Below are 20919 nucleotides of genomic sequence, written 5' to 3'. Positions count from 1 at the left end.
GGTGTGGATGTAAGTCTGGATTTGGGGTCCTGGGGGGGGATCCGTCAGATGGAGCCTGGAGACAGGGCTACTTAGAGGGGGAATCCCAGGAAGGGGCATCTGGATATGGGGTCTTTAGGGGTGGGGGCTTGGTCCCCCACTCCCGGGGGTAATTTGGGATAAAGGAGTCTTGGGGTTGGGGGTCTGGTTACGGGGCCCTTGTGGAGACAAGGGGGATCCCCCCGGTGTGCGGGGGCAGGTCCGAGTTGGGGGTTGCCTCGGGGAGGCGGTTGGGGGGTATTCCAGGCGTGGGGGGGGGGGAAGCGGCGGGGGCTGTCCCGGGCTGGAGCCTCCCCCGGCCCGGCACCACCCCCCGCCCCCCCGCGCCGGGCGGAGCCGGAGCCGAGCGGAGCCGGTGCCGGGGCGGCTCATTGCGGCGCGGCGCGGCGGCAGCATGGCCACCACCGTGCCCTGCACCCGTTTCACCGACGAGTACCAGCTCTACGAGGAGATCGGCAAGTAAGGGCGGCGGCCCCGGCCCCGGCCCCGGCCCCGGCCCCGGCCCCGGCCCCGGCCCCGAGGCGCGGCGTGGGCGGGGGGCGCTGCCCGGGGCTCGGGAAGCCGCTCGGTGCAGACGTGACGCATCCCCCCCCCCTCCCCCCCGGGATGGGACACCCGCGACTGGCCCCCCCTAGCCCCCCTGGGACCGGCCCCCCCAGCCCACCCCCCCGGAACCGGCCCTGCCCAGCCCCCCCCCCCTCCCCCGTTACTGCCCTTCCCCCGGTATTGGCCCTGCCCCCCCCTCCCCACTGGCCCCCACCCCTTATACCGCCCCCCTCCTGGGGCCTTCCAGCCCTCCCTGGCGGCCCGGACCCCTCAGCTCCTCCGGGCACCCCCTCCCCATAGCCCTCCCTAGTCCCTGCAGCCCCCTTGTTCTACAGGGTTCCCCCATCCTTATGGATCCTCATTTTTACAGACTGTCCTGATCTGTCCTCATCTCCCCAGCCGTGGTCACCCCAGATCCCTCCGCCATCCCTCCAGGTCCCCTGCAGTCCCCAGTCGCCTGTCCCTAGAGACCCCCCACTCAGTCCATATAAGCTGCCCTTGACCCTATGGACCCTCCATCTTTACAGACCCCCCAATTCCTCCTTAACCCCCCCGATCTTCACAGATCTCCCAGCACTCCTAATCCTGGCTTCTGCAGACCCCCTCAGTTTTTAAAGCCCCCTTGTTCCAACAGAACCCCCATTCTCACAGACCCCTAATTCCCACAGACCCTCTGCATCCCTACAGACCACCCTCCTCCACATTCCCTGGTCCTTAAAGACCCCCAGCCCTTCAGATCCCCCCAAAGCTCCTACAAATCCCCAGCCCTTATAGCCCCACTGGTCCCTGCAGCCCTCCCAAACCCTCCACCCCTTCCCCCAATCCTGATTGACATCCTCCTCCCTAGTCTGTACAGCCCCCCTATAGAGACCCTCCATTTTTCAGACCATCCTTGAGTATTTATAGGCACCTGCTTCTTTTAGACTTCCTCCCCTTTCAGGACCCCTTTGTCCCTCACCCTGATGGATTTCCCCATCCCTGCAGCCCTCCCCATCTCCATAGACTCCCCCCCATCCCTCTCCCCTCTGGTCCTTATACACCATCCTTCCCCCATTCCCTATGAGACCCTTTTGGGCCTTATATAACTCCCCAAATCCACTCCCCCTTTGGGTCCTTATAGACTCCAACCTTCCTGGGCCCCCCGGGCCTTAAAGACTCCCAGGTCCCCTCTGCCTCCCGAATCCTTCCAACCCCCCGGCTGTGCCCCCTGCATCATGACCCCCTCGGGTGGGTGTTGTGGGGAGCCGAAAAGGTGCTATTTCAGAGGGGGTTAATTTGCCCCCAAGGCCATGGGGGTTGCAGTTCCCCCCATCCATGGCCAGGGATTGGGGGGGAGTAAAATGAGGCAGGGGGGAGGAGGTCAGACCTCTTGTGAGGTCTTGTGAGGCACCAGCACTCCCCTATATCGGGGGAACATTTTGCAGGGGTAGCTGTGATCCCTTTGGGGGAACCAGTAGGGAGAACATGGTGCCATTGAGGGCTGTTCCTTTGGTCTGCCCAAAATCCAGCCCATCCTGGTTGCCATGGCAATGTGGTCCTGTTCCCCCCCCCTCCTATCTCTCAGTGTAGCCTTCCAGCCATCACGCATGTCCCCCCCCACCGGGATTGGGGGGGACATTGCTCTGGCCCAGGGGGAAAACATGCATGGCCAAGGCCATGACAGTGTGCCCCTCCTCAGGGGCTGGCACCCACTATGTCCCCTGTCCCGGGGGCCACATGGGGAAGGGAGGGGTCAGGGGTGCCAGGCCCTGGGAATCCCTGCTTGTCCCCTAGTGGAGAGAGGGTCCCCACTGTTGTGGCCAGCATGGCACCCTTGGTGTCTGGGGACATGGGGCGGTGGCAGAGGACAGCCAGGCCCTGTCCTCTACCCAGGGCACATGTCCCACATGGGATCCTCTCCGTGGCAGGACTGGGGTGCTGCTGGTCTCAGCCATGTCACCACTCTGTTGTGGGGATCCCTTCTGTGTGCCCTGACGCTGCCATGACCCCCCCACCAGGAGGGGCCTGTCGGGCAGGGGACAGGCAGGGGATGTGCAGGGACGTGGGTCCTGGAAGGAGGACAGGTGCTGATGGCACTTGGAGGGGCTGTAGGTGCTTCTGCCTGGCATGGGCATGACCATGGTTTTCTCATGGCTGTCCCTGTCCCTGGGGTGTTGGTGGCTGCCAGCTCCCTATACTCACAGCTGGGTCCTTTGCCCACTGCCACCATCACCACTTGCACCACTGTCACCATCATCACTGTCACCGCCACTACCATCATCACCATCACCGCCACCACCACGGCCACTGCTGCCATCCGGGCTACCCACTGTCCCCATGGCAACGAGCTGCCGGTGCTGGATCCTTCCTGCGACCCCCCCACCATGATGGCACCGAGCCCCTCCTCCAGCCTCTTCCCCCCAGCAACCCCCTAGTGCCCCCCCAGCGCACCCACGGCAGGGGCTCAGAATGTCAGGGCCCTCCCTCCCCACCCCCGGTGTTGGGGTTCACCCCCTGGTGCTGAGTCACTGCGGGTGCAGTCCCCCGGCCTCGGGTGCTGAGTCACGGGTGGCAACCACCCCCCACCCACCCCCAAGGTGCTTTGGGGCGTGCTGAGCCTGTCCCTTCCCAGGGGGGCTTTCTCGGTGGTCCGACGCTGCGTCAAGCTCTGCACTGGCCATGAGTACGCTGCCAAGATCATCAACACCAAAAAGCTCTCAGCCAGAGGTAGGATCCCCAGGAGCCCTGGGACTCCCCCAGACCCCTCTGGCACCCGAGGGGGCCAGTACCACACATCCCTGGTACCTGTGATAATCCCTGGTGCCTCTGGCACCTGTGACACCTCTGATACCCCTGGCTCCCGTGACAGCTGTGATACCAATGACCCCTGTGGTGCTGATGAGACCGGGTGCCGGTGGGGGAGGGTGTGAATGCTCCAGGGGGTGGGGTCTGGTCCTGCCCATCCCCATTATCCCCCCTGCTGCCTCCCCCAGGGCTCCTCAGAGCTTCCTCTGTCCCTGAGGTGTGTCCTGCAGATACAGAGGTGTGAGCAAGTGGCAGGGGGGAGGGGTGTGCACGCACAGGTGTGAGCTCCGTGTATGCATGTATGTGAGCTGTGTGTGCACAGGTGTGTGCAGTGTGTATCTGGGCAGGTGTGTGATGGTGGGTGTGTGCACACATGAGCAGTGGGGGGGTACCTGTGTGTGCACAGCTATGTATGTGTTCACGGTGCTTGCCCATATGTGTGTTCATGGAGTGGGTGTACACGTGCTGGTGTGCACACGCTTGCAAGCAGGGGGTGCCTGAGTGTGTGTGCAGAGGTGTGTGTGCTTGGTGTGCACGCAGGTGCGAGCAGAGTGTGTCAGCAGGGCTGCAGGTGTGCATGTGTCAATAGTGAGTGCCTGTGTGTGTGTGCATACACATGAGGATGGGCACTGCTGTGCGTGCGCACCTTTGAGCAGAGTGGGTGCCTGTGGGGTGGGGTGGGGTAGGGTGTGCTCTCAGCTCAGCAGTGGGGATGTGCAGATGTGTGCAGATGTGGGATGTGTGACAGTGGGGGGGGGATATAGGTGTTTAGGATGTGCACCTGGAGTGCAGCACAGAGTGGCACAGGGTGAGTGTGTGTTCTGTGTGTGCACACACATGTGTGTCTGTGGCCGTGGCTGTATGCATAGGTGTGAGCAATGAGTGGAGGGGTGCACACATGTGTGGGAACTGTGTGTGAGCTGTGTGTGTGTGCACACATACATGTGTGCAAAGAAGTGTGTGAGCAGGTGCACACACCTGTCTATGTGTCTGTGTGCTCTTGTATGCAGACACACCCAGAGGTGCAGCTGCACATGCAGGTACACTTGTGCATTCATACAGTGGCTGTTGCAGACACGTGTAGAATCACACACAGGCACAGCTGCACAGATGTACACGCCTGCACACACCTGCAGAGACAGGGACCACCACACACAGGACTATGCCTATGCCACACTCCACATCACACACAAACACAGGCACAGTGATGCACATGGGTGCAGCCACACACACTTGTACACCTGTGCACACAAGTACAACCACAGAGCTGTACAGCTGCACACACAGGTACACACAGATACAGCCACACACAGGCACAGCTACGCACAGGCACAGCCACGCACAGGCACAGCCATACACAGGCACACCCATGTGTGTGCATAATTGCAGGACATGGATACCCCTGCACACCCATCACATTTGCGCACCCACACACCTGTATATCCACACACAGGTACAGCCACAGGTGCTTGCACACATGTGTACACCCATCCATACTTCTGTAGGGATAAGCCTCACACATGGGCTCACACATAAACACATACACCTGTGCACACCTGCACAGTGTGTGCATGCCTGCCCAACCCGTGTGCACAAACATGCAAACCTGTAGACACTTGCGCATGTACACACCCAGACACACATGCACAGCCCACCCCTGCCCGCTGTGCATACCTGCACACCCCACAGAGCCACATGCACTCCCACATGAGCATCTATGGCTCCTCTTGCTGGGGTTGGGCTGGGGGCAGGTGATAGTTGGGGAGGGTGGAGGGGGCAGGGCAGGTACCCCCCTGACTGCTGCCCCCCACCAGACCACCAGAAGCTGGAGCGCGAGGCACGTATCTGCCGGCTGCTCAAGCACTCCAACATCGGTGAGTGACTGGGGACACCTGGGGGTTCTCACCACTGTGGACCTGCTTGGGGACACCCAGGGACACCTTGAATGACACCCTGGGGATACGCTGAGTGTCCCTCTGGGGATGTATGGTCCACCCTTGGGTCCTGCTGAAGGCCATGCTAGGGACACGCTAGTTGTCTCCAAAAGGGGACATGCTGGGTGTCACCCTGGTGACACATGGGGTCTTGCCCTGGGGTCCCTCTGGGTTCCACCTTTAGGACACTGGCTATCGGTGTGTGGGCTGCATGTGACACAGACCCACACAGGTGCCACATGTAGTGGCTGGGGGTGGGGCAGGGAGTACTTGGGGGCTGAGACTGAGCCTGTCCCTGTCCCTGTCTGGTTCCCACAGTGCGGCTCCATGACAGCATCTCTGAGGAGGGGTTCCATTACCTCGTCTTTGACCTGTGAGTGTGGCAGGAGGCTCCCAGAGCTTCAGGAGGGGCTCAGGGGTTCCTGGGGCTCCCGGGGGTCTCAAAGTGATGTGGTACCTGGCTGTGTTTCAGGGTGACGGGTGGCGAGCTCTTTGAGGACATCGTGGCACGGGAGTACTACAGTGAGGCTGATGCCAGGTGAGCCTTCACCCCCCCACCACACCCCCTAAAGTCCTGGACACCCCCAGCCACCTGGGCCCTGGGCCCTGGGAGGGCTGCAGGAATGGGGCAGCTCCAGCAAGGCAGGCAGAGGGCACCCAGTGGGAGGGGGGGGTGCACTCCCTCGGCCCCCGCATTATTGTAGCCCCTCCACTGGCGCCTTCCTGCTGCTGGGTGGGGTGGAGCCTCCCCATGTTCCACTTCCCACCCCATCCTCCTCTCTCTGTCGCTGAGTCCTGGCACTGTCATGACCTGTGCTGGGGGGGCTGGTGGCAAGTGGGGGCCCCCAGGCCCCCCCTCACCGTGCCGTCCTCAGCCTCCAGTGCCCTGTGTGCCACCGTGTGCCCCTCCCCGTGGTCTCTGGGCTTTCACAACATTGTTTCTCCCCCTCTCTCGTTCCCCCATCTCTGACCCCCCCGTCCCTGTCCCCCTTGTGCCCCTCACCTCCTCCATCCATTCCCCCATCCCTCTGTCCCTCTCGTCTCCCATCACACGTTGCTCGGGCTCTGTGCGTGTCCGTGTGTCCATCTGTGTGTCCGTCTGTCCCGTTGCTGCCCTCTGCTCGCTGCCCTCCCCAGCACCCTTCGCCCTCTGTTTTGCCTCCTACACCTGTCCTTGCCTCTGAACTGCCCCTGTATCTTCCTATGCCCCTCTCCTACCTCTTTCTCCCACCCTTTACCCCCAGCCTGTCCCAACACCCTGACCCCCACTTCTTGCATCCCCCCCTTTAACTCATCCCACCTTGCCAACCTGCCCCCCCACTCCCACCCCTTTTAACTCATCCTGCTCTCCCATCCAGCCCCTGTTTCCCACCCCTTACCCTTCCATCCTGCACCCCTTCACCCCATCCCACCCCCCTCCCACACCCTATGCCCTATCCTGCCCCCACCATCCTGACCCCTCTCCCACCCTAACCCTCCATCCGGCCCCCCCACCCCTGCCCCCCGTTCTGTTTTGCAGTCACTGTGTCCATGAGCTCTTTGCCCGCGTTCCTCCCACCCATCACTTTGCCCCTGAGCAAAGGGAGCCGCAGGTCAGTATCTGGGGGGGGCCGGGGGGGCTGTTTCCCCCTCGCTGCCCCCACCCGCCGCAGCCCCCGCTTCCCAGCCCCCTGCTCCGCTTGTCAGGACCCTGCTGCGGGGCTTTCTCCTCACTCTTTTTTCTCCCTGCCCCCCCTTTTTTTGCCCCCACCCCCTCACAGGGAGGTTGTCCCCACCAACACCCCTGCTCCCCCAGCTAGGCGGGGCCCCCCTTCACCCCCATTTCAGGCTCTCATCCCCTCGCTCCTTCCCTCTTTCTTTCTTGTCTTGTCTCCATCCGCCCCTCACCCCATCCCCCGTTCCCCCTCTTCCCCCGTGAGTCTTGTCTGGGGGATCTCAGTGTCCGGGCAGCAGCAGGGATGGGGGGGCTCCCATGGGGACAGGGGGTGGGCACAAAAGCACCATTGGGATGACCTCCATGGCTCTGTGCCAAGGTTGGAGCTCACCTGGTGGGCACTGAGAGGTGACCCCTAGGCAATGACCTCCCCAGGGATGAATTACCAGCCAGTCACCACCCAGGATGACCCCCAGCCAGTGACCTCCCCAGGGATGAACCCTCAGCCAATGACAGTCCCTGCACAGGGTGACCCCCTGCCAGCGACCCCCCAAGGCATGATCCCACGGGGCTGACCCTTAGTCAGTAACCCCCTTGGAGTGACAACCCTGGGATGACTCCCCAGAGGTGACCCCCAAGGGATGACCCCCAGACAATGACACCCTCCCAGGGGTGATGCCCCCCAGGAAGGAGTGACACCATCAGGGATAACACCCCCTCAAGCAGTGACATCCCCATAGGTGTCCCTCAGGTAGTGACTCACACCAGGTGGGACTCTCCCCAAGGGTAAGGTCTCTGGGTGACCTCCCCAGGTGGGGATCCCCCAGGAATCCCCCCAGGGGTGATGCTCCAGGGATGATCCCCCCAGCAGGCATACAGAGGGGTTGCCACGGACAGCACCCACAAATCCAAGGTCACCACTTGCTTTTGTCAGTTCCCCTCAGGGTGCAGCAGGGCCCCAGCAGTGGGGTGGGGGGGGGCAGTTTGGAGGTGCAGGTCCTGGGCAGGGGGTGTGGGAGGTGAGGGAGCAGCATTCCTCTGACCTCTCTCCCATTTGCACACAGCCACTGCATCCAGCAGATCCTGGAGGCTGTCCTGCACTGTCACCAGATGGGGGTGGTCCACAGGGACCTCAAGGTGAGTGTCCCCCCAAACCCCATCCATCCCTCTGCCCTGCTCCCTCTGCCCAGTTCTTGGGGTCCCTGCAGTCTGGGGAAGGTCCTGGCCCAGTGGGCTCTGGGGGGTCATTGAGGTCTTGCTGAACTTGGGGGATCCCCTCAGCTCTGAGCACTCCCAGCTTCCATCTCCCTTTTCTGGGGATGCACATGTGCCCTCCAGTTGTGGCATGGTTCTGCACTGCTGGGTGAGTCTCACTGCGACCCCGCCAGTCACCATTGCCCCAGGAGAAGTGTGCACTGGCTGGGATGGGGGGATGGGGGTGGGAGCAGCTGGAGCTTGGTTGGGGGTGGGGGTTGGGTCAGGGCAGGATGCAAGGTGGGACATGGAGGGGTGCTGGGATACAGGAGGATGCTGGGATATGGGGGGATGCTGGGATGAGGCCAGTGAGACATGGGATGACCCTGAGCTGGCCATGGGGCAGTGCTATCTGGGACCTTGGGCTACTGGCAGAGGGCACCCATGGCCACAGCCCCATGACACAGAGCCGGCTGACGGGCAGGACCTGGTCAATGGCAGCTTAAAGTCCCTCTGCTTTCCCCATCCCTCCTTTCCCTCCCCACCCATGTCTGTGCCCGGTGCTGTCCATGCCTGGTACTCCCTGTGCCCGGTGACCACGTAGCCGGAGAACCTGCTTCTGGCCAGCAAGTGCAAAGGGGCAGCAGTGAAGCTGGCAGATTTTGGCCTTGCCATTGAGGTGCAGGGGGATCAGCAGGCCTGGTTTGGTGAGTGCTGCTGCCACCCCTGCCCACCACAGCCCCAGCCCCTGCCCACTGTGTCCTGTGTACCTGTGCTGTGTCTGCGTGTCCCTCCATGTGCACTGAGTCCCTGCTCTGTTCCCACTGCATCTTCCCCATGCCCACCACAGCCCTATCCCATACCCACCATGTCCATGCATCTGTGCCCACAGAATCTTGCCCTGTGCCCACCATGTCTCCCCCTGCCCAGCCTACCCCTGCACTATGCCCATGTCCCAGTGCTGTGTCCTGCACTGTGTCCTGTCCTTGTCAACTCCTGTTGTGGCTCACCTGTCTCTCCTCACCCATCTCTCTGTCCCTGTTCCAGGATTTGCAGGCACGCCTGGCTACCTGTCCCCCGAGGTTCTGCGCAAAGAGGCCTATGGCAAACCAGTGGACATCTGGGCATGTGGTAAGAGCCAATCCCTGTCCAATCCCTCTCTCATCCCTGCCCCATCCCTACCTCAATCCCTGCCCTGATACCCGATCCCGGTCCAATGCCTGCCCAATCCCATCCTAATCTATGCCCCATCCCTGCACGGTCCCATTCTGATCCCATCCCACTCCCATTCTGGCACTTTCCTGGCTCCGTTCTAGTCTCATTCCATTCCTATCCTAGTCTCACTCTCTTTTCAATCCCATTTCTGTGCTGGTCGCATCCCAGTTCCTGTTCCAGCCCTGACCCCATCCTGGGGCCATCCTGTGCCATGTGCCCTGGCAGTGCTGCACTGTTCCCTGTGAGTGCCATTCTGGCAACACAGGGACAGGCCATGCTTGGGATAACTGCTGTGTCATGGGAACACCGTGGGGCCAGGGAGAGCCAGGGGTGGTTTGGGGTCCTTGCACCCCTCTAACCCCACTCTCCCTGGCTCAGGGGTCATCCTGTACATCCTGCTGGTGGGCTACCCGCCGTTCTGGGACGAGGACCAGCACAAACTCTATCAACAAATCAAGGCTGGGGCCTATGATGTAAGTCCCTGGTGCCAGGATCCCATGCCCTGTGGCAGCTGGCCCGTTAACTCTGGAACCTACTGAGGGATGCTACAGCTAATCTTCAGGAGGCAGAGCCTGGGGGTGGCTTTGGGCCATGTCTTTGGTGTCTGGTTGGGGATATGTAGGGATGTGGAGTGATACAGGTGCCATGGGGCTGCCCCTCCACAGCTGTCACCTCCGTGTCCCTGTACCCTCCCAGTTCCCTTCACCTGAGTGGGACACAGTCACCCCCGAAGCGAAAAACCTCATCAATCAGATGCTGACCATCAACCCCGCCAAGCGCATCACAGCCCATGAGGCCCTCAAGCACCCGTGGGTCTGCGTAAGTGCTTTGTGTCCCGCCAGCACCTGTCATCCCAGTTCCAGTAACTGCAGAAACCTGGTGCTGACCCCACTGTTCCCCACAGCAACGTTCTACCGTGGCTTCCATGATGCACAGGCAGGAAACAGTGGAGTGCTTGAAAAAGTTCAATGCCCGGAGGAAGCTCAAGGTGAGGGGGCTGGTGGGGAAGGTGTGGACTGGGGACAGTGCTCATCCTCCCAGCACCACCTTGCCTCTCCATGGGGCTCTCCTATGGGACCCTCCCCTGTCTGCCGTGGGACCCCTGCCCTGCCTGCTGTGGGACATTCCCCTTCCCACTGTGGGACCCATGCCCTGCCCACTCTGGCAGCACCCAGTACAGCACGTTCCCACCCCAGCACCCATCAGGGCCTTCCTCTGCCCTTCCATGGGGCACAGTCCCTTCCCAGTGGGTGTTGTGGTTCCCCTCTGGAGTGCCTGGTGCTCTGCTGTGGGCTTTGGCCCCATCCCAGCGACACGCAGTGCGGCACGGTGCCATCCTGCCCCTGCCCAGTATGTTGCCCCATGCCATGGCTCTAGCCTGCCACTCCCCCCACTGCCTGGTCCCATGACTCCATCCTGCCCCCTCAACCTGCAACCCCTCTCCCAATTCCCAGTCCCATGGGCCCCATCCTGTACCCCCGCATGCCATCACCCCATTTTTCCTCCTCCATCTCATTCTCTCCCATCACACCCCACCCTCCCAGGGCCCCATCCTGCCTGTCCCACCCCTGCACCCTCTCCCCAGCTCACCCTGCCCCTCCCCACAGGGTGCCATCCTCACCACCATGTTGGCCACCAGGAACTTCTCAGGTAAGGGGGGGCTCCCACTGGCCGGGGGGGCCGGGGGCCACAGCCCCCCCTCCATAGCTCCCCCCCGGGCCGGTGCCCCCCTCTCTCTATCGCTGTCTTTCTCTCTTTCTCCCCTCCCTGCCTTAACCCCCCACCATTTTTTCCCCATCGGTGAGGACGGGGCATGTGGTAGCCAAGGTGGGGGCAGGACCCGGCCCCCCCGCCCCACGCACACAGCAGCAGGTAGTGCCCGGTCCCCGTGTGTCCCCCCCCACTCCAGTGGCTGGTGGGGGGCGACACGGGGAGGGGGAGGGAACAGCACCAGCCACCCCAGGCCTGAGGCCAGGGTGATGGGCACCCCAAGAGTTCTTGTTGTGGGGGGGGAAGGTGGGGGTCCCAGCTGCAGCCCCTCCCTGCCCCCCCTAACAGGAGCTCTGCTCCCTCTCTCTCTCTCTCATGGCCCGCAGTGGGCAGACAGACCACCGCTCCTCCCACCATGTCAGCGGCCGCTGCCGGGGCCCCCCTGGGGCTGGTGGAACAAGGTAGACGCGTCTGCAAAGGGCCCCCCCGGCCCCCCCGGCCCCGCTTGGTCTCTGTGTGTCCCCAGATCCTTCATCCCCATGTCACCCTCTTCTCCCAACCATCCTCTTCCCTGCCTCCCACCTCCCCAGCGGGTTTCGGGTTCCCTCCTCGGAAATCGGAGCACATGCATGGCCCCTGGCACTGCCCCCCCAGAGACCTCCAGCCTCTCCCCCTCCCCACTGGCACCAAGAGATGCTGCTGTCCCCCCTGATGTCACCCCGCAACTGGCCCTGGGAGAGGGGTCTCTGCACCAGCCCCCACCCCCAAGGTGGGGCTGCTGAGTGCTTGACCCTGGGCCTGGGCCAGTGGTTCCTGGAGGGGGACACACTGGTGGCATCCCCAGGGTCCACATCTGGGTCAACAATGGGGATCTGGGAGTGGGGGGGGATAATTTTAGGGTGTGTCCCCGCACTGCTCCCACCCCATAGCACTGCCCCCGTCATGCACACAGGGGGGTACACCAGTGCGTGGAGGGGGGGCAAACGGGCTGCATGTCCTCTGTCCCCCTCGTGCCCCCCCTGCATCCCCACTCCGCATGTGCCCCCCCCTTGCATGTGTCTCCCCCCCCGCATGTGCCCCCCGGCATGTGCCCTCCAGCATGTGCCTCCCCAGCATGTGACCCCCCTGAGTTTCTGAGAGCTGCAGCCAGTGTTTGTGATGCCGCGAAACACTCGGTGGGTCTTAAACCATCCCCCACACTAAGGGCTACCACTGGCCCCCCTGCCACAGGTACCCCCCTCCCACCTCCCAGTTTGGCTCTGGTTTAAACCCCCACCTCTCAGCACTCGCCTGCTTTCAGAGGAGGGACAGGAACCTTTGGGGACACCCTGATAGGGACCCCTGAGGAGACATAGGTCCACAGGGGAGGGATATGTGGGTCATCTCCTCCTCCCCGCATCTGCCCACGCCCCCTCCTTTGGTGGTGATGGGTGCTACTCTGCTGTCACTGGACTTGTCATCGCACATGCCCCCTCAACTTGTGATGCCAGCCCGGGGTGGGTCTCTGAGTTTAAAGGAATGACAAGGATGCTCGAGGTGACACCCCCATCCTCCACCCCCCCCCCAACCACTTGTGCCCCACCATGTCCCCATCACCCCCTATCCCCTCACTGACCAGAGATCATGGTAGCAGTGACAGATCTTCATACCCGTGCCCATCCTTGTCGCCCTCCAGGGAGACGGTAGGGGCACAGGCAGCTGTCCCCACCCCCCGTACTCAACTCATCTTTTATGTTCTTTTTTTATGTTTTTCCCCTTTTCCTCCTTTTCCTGCCCTGTTTCTCTCTTGCTCCCTCCCAACTCCTCTCTCTTGCTTTCCTCTCTGCATTTCTCCAAGGTAAGCCAGCCCTGCCCCCCAACACGGGGGTCACCAGGATGGGGACCTCCCTCAGGCTGGGGACACCTCCTTCCCCCAGTCTGAGGACCCACTGAGTTTGGGAGCCCCCTCCTCCAGAAAGGGGACACCCTGCCTGGATGGGGGTCTCCACAGGTTGAGGACATCCCTCCCAGGATGGGTACAGCTCCCGCCAAGATGGGGACCCCCTTGAGTTTGGGAACCTCCCACTAGGATGGGGACACCCACCAGGATAGGGATGGCTCCACGAGGTTGGGGAAACCCCTTCCTGGATGGGGACACTCTCTTAGCCCAGGATGGGGACCTTCCTGAGGCTGGGGACCCCTCCAGCTTGGGGACACTTCTCCCAGCATGGAGAACCCCGCCAAAATGGGGATTCCCTAGGGTGGGGACACCCCACCCAGCATGGGGACTGCCCCCAGCATGGGACCCCCTCAGAATGGAGACCCCCTTAGAATGGGGACACCCCTCCCCACATGGGGGCCACCCCTCCAAAATGGGGACCTTCCCCAGGATGGGGACACCACCTTCCTAGCGTGTTCCCCCTTTCTGACACTGGGGTGGCAGGTGCTGCCAGCACCCAGCCTGGGATCAGATTGGGTGGCCGGGAAGGGTCTGGGTTTGGGGACATGCAGTGTCCCTTGTGCTGGGGGGGAGCACTGACACTCTCTCCCCTTGCAGCAGCTAAGAGCTTACTGAACAAGAAGGCAGATGGCGTGAAGGTGAGGGGCCAGGGGGGCCGAGGGGGGCTGGGGTGGGCTGCTTCCCCCGCCATGCCACTGAGCCCCTCCATCTCTCCCCTCCCACAGCCCCAGACCAACAGCACCAAAGGCAGTGCCGGCATCACCAGCCCCAAAGGGACCCTCCCGCCCACTGCTCTGGTAGGTGCCCCCTACCCTGCACCCCCCAAATCCCCCATCCCACTGGATCCATCCCACCAGCCCATCCCATCCATCACCATGTGCACCCCCTGACCGGCTGTTCCTGGGGTCGCTGGGGAGGGGGTGTCCCGAGGATGGAAAGGGGTGTGCAGGACATGGGCATAGGATGACCCCGCTGGACAGACAAGGTGGGTGAAGGGTGCAGGCACATGGACAGCCCCACATCTCCCTCAGCCCTGGGGACAGTGACATGGGTGTAGAACACAGTCATGCATGTGTCCACGGGGATGAGGTAGGTGCAGGACATGGACACAGAGATGTTCCTTCCATGGGGACAGCCAGGTGGGTGCAGGATATGGGCATGAGGATGTCCTGTGACATGGGGACTGAGGTGGGTACAGAACATGAGTATGGGGGTGCCCCACCATGAGAACAAGGTGGGTGCAGGGTATGGCCACAGATGCCCCATAATGGGGACAAGCCACAGGCAGGAGGATACTGGTGACACGGATGGCGAAGTGGGTGCAGGGTTGGGGGACAGGGACACCCTGTGATGCTAATGGCAAGGCATGTGCTGGGTCACAAGGATGGGGGTACTGACTGTGACCCTGCAGATTAGGTAAGTGCCTGATCCAGACACAGGACTGCCCAGCTGGCACAGGGAGTGCGGGACACAGGTAAAGGTGTGGCTGTCTGAAACAGCAGGTGCAGGATCTGGGGGTCCTCTGGCAATGCCAACAGCAAGGTAGGTGCAGAATGTGGGCACAGGGGTGCCCGTTGTGACCTTTGTGGCACAGGGGGTGCAGCACAAGGGCAGGGGCATGGTTCCATGAGAGCAGGATACAGGCAGGGTGATGCCCAGTTGGCACAGAGTGCTGTGCACTGGTGAAGGTGTGCCTGGCTGGTCAATGAGTGCAGGATATGGAGAAAGGGGTGAACACCCCACACAGTGAGGGTGGGATGCAGGCAGCGGGAAGCCGTGGATGAGGGGTGCTTGGAATCTTGGCAGCGGGATGGTCACGATACGGGTACAGGGATGGTCGGGATGCAAGCCAAGGGATGCTTGGGATGCAGGCAGTTGGATGGTTGGGATACAGGCACAGGGATGGTCTGGGTGCAAGCTGAGGGATGCCAAAGGATATGGGCCATGCTCGGGATGCAGGCAGCAGGATGGTTGGGATTCAGGCGCAGGGATGTCCGGGATGCTCAGACGTATGGTGAGTGGAGCCCCTGAGCACCGGCATGCAGGACATGGGCACAGAGCTGCCCCCCAGCCCAGCCCTCCTGGCCTCACTGCCTCTCTCCCCCAGCTCTGCCCACCCCTTTCCCCCCTTTCTTCCCTCTCCATGTCTGTGAATTAAACCATTCGGCTTCGCTAGACTAATGACTCTCTGCTTCTCTCCCCCCTCTGCCCTTCCCAAATCCGGTCTGGGTCTCTCCTCGCCCTTGTCCACGTGCTGCTCACTCCGTCGTCCCCCCTCGTTGTCCCCTCCGGGCTCTCGCTTCCCCCCACCCCCGCCTCTGTCTCTCTCCCTTCTCCTGTAGGAGCCTCAAACTACTGTAATTCATAACCCTGCGGACGGCACCAAGGTATCGCTGCCCCTGCTTTCCGCCTCCATCCTCCCCCCAGCATTAGCCATGTCGTGGGGAGGGTGATGTGGATGAGGAGTGCACACAGGGCATGGTGACAGCGGGGTCCCTCTATAGCGTCCAGCATCGTTGGGGTCCTGCCAAGCCCTGGATGGGCTTGTTCCCTCTCCCCATACCCCCAGGGCCAGGTCTGACCCCCCTGTTTGTGTCTCCCCTTCACCGCCGCCGTCCTGTGAGCAGGAGTCCTCCGACAGCACCAACACAACCATTGAGGACGAGGACACCAAAGGTGACGGGCGCAGGGGGCGGCAGGGTTGCACTGGGAGGGAACTGGGATGCACTGGGGTGGTGCTAGGATGCATTGGGTTGCACGGGAATGGCACTGGGATGCACTGGGAGGGTCTTGGAATGCACTGGGATAGTGCTAGGATGGCAGCGGTATGCATTGGTGTGCACTGGAATGGTACTGGGATGAACTGGGATGGCTTCAGGATGCGCTGGGATGGCACTGTGATGGACAGCTGTGGAATGCACCAGGATGGCACTAGGATGCATTGGGATGCAGTAGGAGTGTGCTAGAATGCACTGGGGTGGATTATACTAATGTGTTCGGATTATACTAAGATGCGTTGGGTTGCACTGGAATGGCACTGGGATGGCACTGGCATAGCACCAGAATACATTTGGTTCCCTGGGATGCACTGGAGCAGCAATGAAATGCACTGAGATGACACTGGAATGTACTGGGATGGCACCAGAATGCATTGGGGTCTCACTAGGATGCACTGAGAGTGTGCTGGATGGAATGCATTGGGTTGGCACTAGGATGCCTTGGATTCCACTGGCATTGCACTGGGGTGAACTGGGATTGAACTGGCATGGCATCAAGATGCAGTTGGTGCACTGTGATGTGCTGGGCCAGCCCTGGAATGCACTGGCTGGGATTTGGGATAGCCCTGGGATAGCGCTAGGATTCATTGGGTTGCACTGGAATGGCACAGGGGTGGCACCGGAATGCATTGGGGATTGTACTGGGACATTTCTGGAATGCACTGGGAGAGTGTTCAAATGCACTGGCATGGATCTGGGGTGTGCTAGGATGAAGCTGGGATGACACTAGGATTCATTGAGATGGCACCAGGATGCACTGGGAGTGTGCTGAGATGTACTGGGATGGTACTAGGATGCATAGGGGTGCAGTTGGATGGAAATGGTATAGACTGGGACATGCTGGAATGGCACTAGGACTCATTAAAACGGTGCTGGGGTGGCATTAGGATGCACTGCGATGATGCTGCGACACAGTGGGATGGTACCAAGAGGTGCCCTGGGTAGAACTAGCCTATACTGGGATGTATTGGATAGCAGTGAGACACAGTACATTGGCACTGAGACGTAGTGAGAAGTCACTGAGACAAAATGGAGTGTACTGTTATGCTCTGGAGTAGTACTAGGTCATAATGGGATGGAAACAGGCTGTGTTGAAATGCACTGGAGTGCAACTGGGATCCACCAGGAGGGCATAGGAGTGACACTGAGATGCACTGGAAGAAACTGGGATATAGTTGAGTGGCACTGAGGTGTTTGGAACACATTAGGGTGACAAAAGAATAGACTGGGGAGGACTGGGATACAGCGGAATGATACTATGATTAATTGAGATGCACTGGAGTGGCAATGAGTTGCACTGGATGGAACTGGGGTATATTGGAATACACTAGAATGGTACTGGGGTGCACTGAGAAGCAGTAGAATGGTACTGCAGTGCACTGAAATGGAACTGGGATGTATTGGAATACACTGAAATAACACCGGGACACAGGAGATTGGCATAGAGATGCAGTGAGATATTACTGGGATGCACCAGGGCAGATTGGAGTGTACTGGTGTGTTCTGGAATAGCACTGTGAGATACTGGGACGGAACTGGGCTGTGTTGAAGTGCATCGGAGTGGCACTGGGATGTGCTGAGATGAAACTGAGGTGACTGGGGTGGCATTAGGATGAAATGAGTCATTGGAATATAGTGGGGTGGGCTGCATTGGAAGGATACTGGCACACATTGCAATTGCAGTGGCACACACTGGAATTCAACAGCATGATGCTCAGATGCACTGGGATGGAACTGGGGTGAACTGGAATATACTGGAAGGGCACTGGGACACAGTAGGTTGGCACTGGGTTGCATTGAAATACAGTGGGATGGCTCTGAGATGTACTGATTTAAACTGGAGTGTATTGGGATGCCCTGGAAGGGTATTGGGGCATTCAGGGATGTAACTGAAACGTAGTGGAATGGCACTGGAGTGGCACGAGAGTGTATTGGGCTGTCACTGGAATGCAGTAGGATTGCACTAGGATGGAACTGGGGTGTATTGGAATGCACTGGGCTTGCACTGGGAAGCAATATGATGGCACTGCGATGCATCAGAGGGCACTGGAGAAGCTCTGGGATGCACTAGGATTGCACTGGGATTTATTAGGATGCACTTGCATGGAACTGGGAGGGTACTGGGATGCACTGGAATGGCACTGAGACAGTGGGATGGCACTGGGAAACACTGGTATGGAAGTGGCTGTTTTGGGATGTGCTGGGAATGGCACTGGGATCTTGCAGGAGTAACACTGGGATGCACTTGGCACTAATGGGACATGCTGAGCAGGCACTGGGATGCTTGAGCATGCTGGGAGGGCACTGGGATGGCACTGGGACATACAGGAGCGGCACTGGGAGATGCTGAGGTGGCACTGGGCTAGCAATGAGACATGCTGAGAGGATTATGCAAATACTGGTGTGGCAGAGCTGTGGGGGCCCTGGGAGCACAGTGGTGCCTATCTGTCCCCAAGGGCCTTCTGTCCCCAAGGGCTGTCTGTCTGTCCCTATGGTTTCTGTGTCTGTCCTCAAGGTCCCTGTGTCTGTCCCTGTGGTCTGTCTGCCTGCCCTCATGGTCGGTCTGTCTGTCCCCAAGGTCCTTGTGTTTGTCCCCATGGTCCATCCCCATGGTCTGTCTGCCTGTCCCCAAGGTTTTTCTGCCCCCAGGGTCTGTCTGTCTGTCCCTGTGTCTGTCCCCATGCCTCCCCTCCATGTCCCATGTCCATCCCAACATCCTGTCCACCCACCTCCACGGTGTCACCGGGGGGCTGGGGCGGTGGCAGTGGCGGTGACAGTGACGTGCCCCCAGCCCGCAAGCAGGAGATCATCAAGATCACGGAGCAGCTCATCGAGGCCGTCAATAACGGGGACTTCGAGGCCTATGCGTGAGTGGGGCGGGGACTGGTGGGACAGGGCCGGGCGGGGTGGGGCTGGGCGGGGCCACTCTCACTTGCTGCCTGCAGGAAGATCTGCGACCCGGGGCTCACCTCCTTTGAGCCCGAGGCACTGGGCAACCTGGTGGAGGGGATGGACTTCCACCGCTTCTACTTCGAGAACTGTAAGTACCTGACCTGCCCGTGCCACCTGCCCTGCCTGTGCCCTGCCCGTCTTGCCTGCCCTGCCCATCCTCTCCATGTCCTGCCCAACCCTCTCCGTCTTGTCTCCCTGCCTGTCTCTTTTGCTGTTCCCTGTCTCTTGCCCACTGCCTGCCCATCCTAGTCACCTCACCTACCTGTCCCCAGCCCTTTCCTGCTGGGCCATCCATCCGCCTGCATTGCCACCATCCCTGACCGTTCCCTGCCCCCATCCCCGCCCCTTCTCTTTCCAGTTCCTCACCCATCCCCTGCCCCCATCCATGCGCACCCCCCGTCCTGTGCCAGCCCCGCTGACCTCGGCCCCCCCCGCAGTGCTCTCCAAGAACAACAAGCCAATCCACACGACCATCTTGAACCCGCACGTGCACGTCATCGGGGAGGACGCGGCCTGCATTGCCTACATCCGCCTCACCCAGTACATCGACGCGCAGGGCCGGCCCCGCACCAGCCAGTCCGAGGAGACCCGTGTCTGGCACCGCCGCGATGGCAAGTGGCAGAACGTCCACTTCCACGGCTCGGGGGCCCCTGTTGCCCCACTGCAGTGAAGGTGAGGGTGGGATTAGGGCCCAGGGGGTCCAGGGAGCCCCAGGTCTGGCTCACTAGGGTGTCCCCACAGAGCTTGCGGTGGCTGTCCTGGTTCCAGCCCGACGGAGACGGCGATGGGAGCCGAGGCAGCAGCCGGAGCTGCGGCCCCCTGAAGCACGCGTCCGCATGCCTGTCCCCCCTTCCCTGGCCCCTGCTCCCCCCCTCCAGTGCCTGTGTTTGCAGAAAACAAAAAGACAAAAAAAAAAGCCAAAATTATGAAGACAACAAAAAATAGGAAAAAAAAAAAAAGAAGGAAAACCCAACCCAAACCCACTCACACCCCCAAACCCAACCCAGCCGCTCGGTCACAGGCGAGGGTGCTGGGGGGCTCAGCCCCCCACCTCGGCCAGTCTCTGCTGGGGGGGCAAGGGGGGTCCCAGCCCCCCCCCCGGCTGTGCTAGTGGCGTGTTGCTGTCGCTGGTGGTGGATGTTGTTCTTTGGGCTCCGCTTTGCTCTGTCCTGCCCTGGCCCCTGTACATAGAGAGAGCTCTTTATTTTTGAATTCCCACAGGGGTCCCCAGCCACAGGGGGCTGCCAGGGGGTGAGTGAGGTGGGGGGGACACACACAGAGACTCTCTCCCCCCCACCCCAGTCCAGTGCTTCCCCTGGGAGTGCTGCTTATGGGGGCCTAAGGCTGATCCTGGGCACTGCTGCGCAGGGAACACAGTGGGTGCCTTTGGAAGGGTCTACCCCTTGCACCCCTGTGTCCCCATCCCACTGATCCCCACACCAGCACCCAATGTTGCAGGTGCCAGCTCCAGGTGCTGGCAGGTTTTGGCAGGGGGGAGGTGGATGCAGTGTCAGAGGGCAGCTGGGGGGCATTGGGGTTTGGGGCGGGGGGCTCAGGACGATCCAGCCAGCACTGACGCAGCATCGAAAGCACTTTAGACTAAGAGAATGGGTCTCTTAGGGGGCACAGGCTGCTCCGCCAGGGTCCCCCCCAGCACAGGGGCACCGGCAGCAGATCCTGCACCCCCCCTCCCATGGCCAGCGCTCCGGGGGACCCTGTCACCCCCAATCCCCCATCCCTGGGGAGGCATCACTCCACTCCAGGCATTCCCCACGAGATTCCCCAGGGCATCCCCACCATGCTGAGGGCTGGTTTTGGCTGGAGGGGAGGGGGTGGGATGGGTGGGGGATATTAATTATTTTTTAATTATTCTGATGATTTCTCTGCATGCCCTTTGCGCGGGAGCAACCCTCGGGCGCTAACGCTGTATGTCGAGGAGCTGAGCTGTTCCTGTCCCATGAATGCTGGTGGATCGTTGCCAAATTTTTCTCTTTCTTCCCCTTTTCTCTCATTCTTTTTCTGTCTCCCCCTCCCCGGCATATCACCCCCATGCCCCTCCCCCAAAAAACCCTTTGTCTTTTCTTTCTGAGCCTTGTAAGTGTAAAAGATGACTCTGATTTCGTTTTTGTCTCGGGAAAACTGCAAATAAATTATAAGGAAAAAACAGTAATCATG

At 60.8% G+C, this 20919-nt stretch overlaps 1 protein-coding gene across 10 annotated transcripts; it reads left to right on the top strand.

The window, feature by feature from the left end:
- Nucleotides 1-340: 340 nt before the first annotated feature.
- Nucleotides 341-20914, top strand: CAMK2B (calcium/calmodulin dependent protein kinase II beta). Of its 10 annotated transcripts, none has more exons than XM_085080441.1 (21): nt 341-498; nt 3197-3291; nt 5184-5243; nt 5622-5676; nt 5776-5841; nt 8022-8094; nt 8756-8858; nt 9199-9282; nt 9745-9839; nt 10063-10185; nt 10271-10354; nt 10974-11016; nt 11463-11537; nt 13616-13653; nt 13741-13812; nt 15358-15402; nt 15643-15691; nt 18584-18659; nt 18738-18832; nt 19182-19416; nt 19486-20914. In XM_085080441.1, the coding sequence occupies exons 1-20, from the start codon at nt 434-436 to the stop codon at nt 19412-19414; spliced, it is 1629 nt and encodes a 542-aa protein (XP_084936567.1). In that variant the 5' UTR covers nt 341-433; the 3' UTR covers nt 19415-19416; nt 19486-20914. The 10 variants fall into 10 exon arrangements, with proteins under 10 accessions (XP_084936567.1, XP_084936566.1, XP_084936570.1 ...); XM_085080440.1 differs by having other exon boundaries at nt 13613-13653; XM_085080444.1 differs by lacking the exon at nt 11463-11537 and having other exon boundaries at nt 13613-13653.
- Nucleotides 20915-20919: the final 5 nt, after the last annotated feature.

Source organism: Lichenostomus cassidix, chromosome 22 (assembly GCF_008360975.1).
Source record: "Lichenostomus cassidix isolate B80296 chromosome 22, HeHo_3.0, whole genome shotgun sequence".
In the NCBI taxonomy this organism is placed as follows: domain Eukaryota; kingdom Metazoa; phylum Chordata; class Aves; order Passeriformes; family Meliphagidae; genus Lichenostomus; species Lichenostomus cassidix.
Note: the sequence above shows the minus strand (reverse complement) of the source record. Positions and strands in the feature narration are given on the sequence as shown.